This window comes from Harmonia axyridis, chromosome 1, assembly GCF_914767665.1.
Source record: "Harmonia axyridis chromosome 1, icHarAxyr1.1, whole genome shotgun sequence".
NCBI lineage: Eukaryota > Metazoa > Arthropoda > Insecta > Coleoptera > Coccinellidae > Harmonia > Harmonia axyridis.
This window is the reverse complement of record NC_059501.1, coordinates 41,932,951-41,938,950: the sequence shown is the minus strand read 5'-3', so window position 1 is coordinate 41,938,950 and position 6,000 is coordinate 41,932,951. Positions and strand designations below refer to the sequence as shown.

Below are 6,000 nucleotides of genomic sequence, written 5' to 3'. Positions count from 1 at the left end.
TATCTGTGTGGATAAGCTCTAATAAATCACGAGCTCTTTTAGATTTATTTGTAGGAAATTTCTGTACCGTCTGTTTCCCTTCAAGACATTTAATACATACATTGTCTTTTTCTTCTACATAATTTACTCCTGTAACCAAACCTTCTTTGAGCATTTTCATTCCTCTCCGATTCAGATGACCTAAACGTTTATGCCATCTCTCATGATCTGAAGTTACTGCTGATAGTGCCCTCACTGAATCAATATATTGATCAGCAATGTATAATCCATTTTTCAAACTGGCAGTAAACTCAACAGTTCCTGTTACATCACAATCGGTTTCATCGAAAATTTTACAGCCCACCTTATCAAATAAAACTTTCTTGCCTTTTTCGGTCATTTTACTAACCGATAAAAGATTTGTAGAAAGATTTGGTACATACAATACATTGGAAATATTTTTCGTAACCTTTTCTCCATATTGATCAAAATCCATGGTTACGTTTCCTATTCCATTAGATTGAATTCGATCATTATTTGCAATGGAAATATAATTTTTTGATTCCTCAATGAAGTCAGAGACTTCCATTCTTGATTCATCGACATATGAGATGTAGCACCTGAATCAATTACCCAATCTGAAGTTGAATTCTTTGTCATCATTGCCGTTACTAACAATGTGCTATTAGTAGTTTTCGTTTCTTTTCTGGAATTGTTTTTCACCTTTGTATCACACCTTGCTTTAGGGCAATCCGGCTTTTTATGCCCCTCTTCTCCACAAGAATAACATTTGATTTTGAATTTCTTTGTGATTTTCCTTTGGACATTTCTGGAATGTAAAGCTGCTCCTCCTATATCTCTTTCTTCTTGAGATGATTTTCTCGCATCTTCCTCTATTAGCTTTGTTTTTACTTCATCTGATGAGAGCTTTTAATTGTTATCTGTTAGAGCCATAACTAAAGGTTCATATTCCGAACTTAGTCCGTTCAGCATAACAAAAACAACAAAATCGTCTTCAATGGTAACACCAATATCAGCAAGTTTGTACACTGTTGACATTATATCGCCAATATATTCTTCCATTGAATTGAAGTCAGTATGTTTCGTTCTGAACAGATGTCTTTGCAAATCAAACTTTCTGTTCATATCTTTTGATTCGAAAGCTTTCTGCAGATCGTCCCATGCTTCTTTGGATGTGGTAGCCTTACATATATGTACGTAACAAGTGGGTTTCACACATAAACCTATTTTTGCTAAAGCCTTATTATCAAGGTCTTTGTTTAAGGTATTTGTATTGTTCATTGGTCCATTAGTAACTATTTCCCATGAACCTTCCAGCATCAGACTCATTTTCATGGCAAATTTCCATGATGCGTAGTTGCTATGTCCCTCTAATTTGTCTATATTTGGAACAGACGAAGAGACTACTGGAACAGTAGTGAATGTCGGAAAAGAACTTGTATTCTCCACAGGTTGTGTCATTATATAGAATTGTTTGCACAAAATTCGAAAAATTCCAAAACAACTTCTTCAAATACTGTTAAACATCGGCGCTGGGCCCATAACCAGTTATAATAATGTATTATAGTGGATATATATACTATTTTTAATAAGTATATATTACGATGAACAGCGTTTGAAGCAATGACAAAACATTTATTTATTTGACATTCAATACAAAACAACTGACATTAGATTGAAACCTACTAGAAATGAACGGATTTCTAACATATTGAAATGCTGTCATGCTCTTCAACAAAAGCTAACTGATGACAGGAAAAAAAGAGACTGACGTGAAAAAAAAAAGATTTATTCAACGAGATAAAAGCCCTAAGGTTATTTTCATTATCTGAAGCGAAAATCCTCTTGAAATTCTACAATATATTTTTGAAAATAACCTAACTTCTTCTTTACCGAATCTTAGTATTGCCTCAAGAATCCTTCTCACTTTACCTGTGTCCTGTGTCTGTTGCTTCTGGTGAGAGATCATTCACTGAAGTAAAAATTTTTAAAAACTATTTGAAGTCTACCATGTCTCAAGAAAGATTTACTGGATTGGCAATCTTAGATATAGAGCAAGAGATACTCGATAAAATTGATTGATTGATAATATAAAAGAATTTGCAGCAGCCAAATCTAGAAAAACATCCATTCAATTTCTGGATTGATCCTAATTAAATGTTTATGCCTTTATGAATAATTTATAGAAGAATACAGCTTAAGTTTTGAAACACATTTGAAATGTATTATGTTACAAATAACACCATGAAGTTCTTAAGGCAATGAAGGTTGCTGATAGATTTTCAACCATTTTATACTAAATTCTCAACAAAACTTCAAAAAAAAAATTTACGATTATACAGTAGTATATACTTTTCTCCACCTCCCCCCTTTAAGGGGTGCCAAAATATGTTCCGCACGCGGGCGTTGATGTACCTTGCGGGGGCCCTGATCGCTTAATTCCGATCTCCGGATCACAGCGGCCTTTTCGGTGACTTACCCTGTCCGGCCTGACTCTAATCGTGAATTGGTGGATGCGCCGACAAATACCCTGCTTGGAATTTATTTCTTAGATCCGTCTTTCTCAAGTGGAATCTGTGTGTCGGGTCCCTTATTGCGAGCAACTCTTATTTGGGGCTGCTATTTCTTTTTTTAACCCCTTCATTTTCTTTTTAACTTCTTCACCTTCATAAACACTTCTATAAGTGTTTGTACCTTTAAGATACCCCAAGTATTCTACTCAGTGTTGCCATTTGGACCTAAAAAAGGTACTATTAGAATCCTGTAGTATAATAATGTTGATTGAACCGTTCACATATTATATGCACACGATTGTTACTCGTCATTTTTCGAAGTCTTCCATCCTTGCATAACTTTCAATATCACTAGACTGAACTGAAACAAATGATGATTCCTACCGCCTTTACCTAAAATGAAAATATTATAGAGACAGTAACACACTTGTTCACTATAGAAGCCTGGAAAGTTTTTATATTTATAGTAAAATTAAATTTTAATAACGCAAATACACACACAACTAATACAACAAAACACTCCAATGTCAACATTTATAGTTCTACGTCTGCTCACCTTAGCGCTGCCTTCTTATTTTCAGATGCCTATAGCCTGTTATAATAAAAAAAAAATATTTTTTTCCTAATACTTACTGGTCATTCATCGTAAGGACGTAACGCAATAAAATATCCAGACCACACATTTTTTAATTAATGTAATGTATTGCAGTTTTATAATGAAATCAATCTTTTGGATTTCACGTCCATTTACCCTGATTGAAAGGATACAAATCACAATAAAAAAGAAACTTAAGGCTTCTAGTAAATTATATATTCACATCGTAAACAGCTGAATTGAACTATCACTGAAAATTGAAATAACTACTAATTAAAAAATGAGCGCTTCACAAGTTGCCTTTTTTGTAGAAAGCTTCGTTTGACAGAGATAACAAGTACATTTCTATATCGTTCTTACTATTCTTATTTCAATATGTTCTTACTTGCTCACTTAAATGGGCCATTACATTTTGAATAGATCCCAAAAATCAGGTAAACGGAGAATATAAACAACAATAAACCGCCATTTTTAGGCTAAAAAAAACCAGCAGTCAATCAACAGCCACTCTTTATTATCAAGTCACTGTAAAGTTAGCCAGCTACATAAAAAATTTCTCATAATTTTTGTAACCTGATAATTGTGATTTGAACTTATTAGGCTGAATGACTTAGGTCAATTGCTTTAAATACAGTTATTTAGTTATTCATATAGATATAAATCAGATCTGAAATATTAATAATTCAGATTTTCATTACATAATTAAAAAAAAAGTGATCGTTCTACATTTTCTACGTTTTTTATATAATTTTTTATGAAAATAAAAATACACTGATCGATTAATCGATTAGACCTTCCGATTAAAATAAAAACATGATAGATAGATTAATTTGTACTTATTCGATGGTTGTTGTTCTGTGATCTGAAACAACAATATGGTTTCCATCAACAAAATCTTACATACTGTATCCGGCAAGTCCTCTTTTAAAGAGTTAGTATTTTGAGACATACTAATTTATTAAATGAAAAATTGTTATGTAAAACATAAGGGCTGCTATTAATTTCATTTCATCATACACAAAAACATATATGTGCAATTTCCAAGAAGAACAAACATTTATCTTATATGTCGATAATTATTTCCAGTGACTATTTCTCACTTCGTTTCGTATAGATATCTCAATAATTTAAAAGTGACATAAATAATAACATTCAATACGATCTTCTCCGCTATGTGAAATTTCTTGTTACCATCAAAATGAGTGCTAAAAATTCAGAAGAGTTTAATGTTCTTCAATTCGAAAAAAAATTGACTACACTTAAGGATTCTCAAGAAAGCATAAATAGTTGTTGTCAATGGTGTTTAAATAATAGGGAGCATCATAAGAAAATTGTTAATTCATGGCTAAATGTATTGAAGAGGGTTAAAGTGGAACATAGACTCATTCTATTTTATTTAGCTAATGATGTCATACAATATTCAAAAAGAAAAAAAATTGAGTATGTGGAAAGCTGGGGAACTGCTTTGCAGAAGGCTACTACTTTGGTCAGGTTGGTGGAAGCATCTCTCTTTACGTATTGAGAACTAGGTTTTGACACAGGTTTTTTTTCATTTATAGGGATGATAAGGTAAAGCAAAAGATATTGAGGATTTTCAAAATATGGGAGGACAGAAGTATTTATAGTGAAGAATTCATAGCTGATTTATGTGGACTAATCAGTGTAACCCCTACTGCTCCGAAAAACGATGAACCACACGAGTTCCAAGCATCTTATGTGATAAACAAAATAAGAGTTTGTTCTAATTTGGAAAATGATACAGATGTAAAATTGAAAAAGTTGAATGAACTTCATCCCAAAGTTCTTGAGACTGAGTCATATTATACTTCTTTAAAAGGTTGTAAAGGTTATAACAAGTTATATTATTTTGTTATAATTTTTTTTTTAGATCGTGCACATTTGGATGATGCTGAAAAAGACTTAGATAGTTATGTCAATTCAATGGAAAATTATATCAATGCTCTCAAAGTTGAAATCAAGAACAGAATAAATTTGATATCTGTCCTGAAGCAGGCAGAAGGCCAATTGGATATTGATAGAAAGGATGTAAAAGTTGTAGCTAATGTAAGATTTTTTATATATTATTCTGCCTTTACTGAAAACCATTTAATATGTTGAGCCCCAGGTATCATCAGCATATTATATCACTTGCTCATCAGGTTTGGACATTAGTTTGGAGTTGTTCATTAGTTTTAGACCCTGTATACTCAATAGTGTTGTGCATAATTAGATGTTTTCAATACTTGAATACTCGATAACCGTGCATTGCTGAAATCGGATGTTCATTTGAATTAAAATCCTTGTATGTGTTATGAACTTCAATGCATTGAGATGTCATTGATTATTTCCAAGGATTCCCGAATACATCTCTCAAAGTAATAAACTACACATTTTATGACTTGATGGATATTTAATCAGTCAGTAATTAATTTTTTTACTCTGAGCTGAATATGTTTTTTCTGGAAATCGCTCTGATACCTGAGATTTATGCGAAATTTTTTATTGCATTCATACCAATAATTACCGAATAATTGAGCTCCTATTCCTAATTTAATTGAAACTGGAATTAAAGTGTTATAAATTGTATATAATATGTAGTTAGCATATCAAAGTGATCTTTTGAAGCATTATCTGTTCTGAATAATACATTTTCTGAATTGAACGCAGGAAAGTATGAAGCTATAATAAAATTTATGAATTATCTCTGAGGGTTATTACAAACCCTTTTTTCTCATTTCTATAAAAGCGGATAAGCTCTCATACTTTTCGGTTTCTTTCAGTTCAAATGATAGTTTTGATTTCATCGATATGATGTAATCGAGCATGAGGATCGTAAAATAAATAATCGTAAACGTACACGAGGATGAGTACCAGTAGGTACTGCATAGGAAT

At 32.1% G+C, this 6,000-nt stretch overlaps 1 protein-coding gene across 4 annotated transcripts in view; it reads left to right on the top strand.

The window, feature by feature from the left end:
* Nucleotides 1-3,965: 3,965 nt before the first annotated feature.
* LOC123674098 (regulation of nuclear pre-mRNA domain-containing protein 2) overlaps nt 3,966-6,000 on the top strand; it is a 63,702-nt gene continuing 61,667 nt past the window's right edge. For all 4 annotated transcript variants that reach the window (XR_006746576.1, XR_006746578.1, XM_045608977.1 and 1 more), the window contains exons 1-3: nt 3,966-4,599; nt 4,668-4,945; nt 4,997-5,172. Coding sequence is in view for 2 of the 4 variants with exons in the window: in XM_045608977.1 (XP_045464933.1) it covers nt 4,307-4,599; nt 4,668-4,945; nt 4,997-5,172 (747 nt within the window). In the remaining 2 variants the exon portion in view is untranslated. The remainder of the gene's footprint in view (nt 4,600-4,667; nt 4,946-4,996; nt 5,173-6,000) is intronic.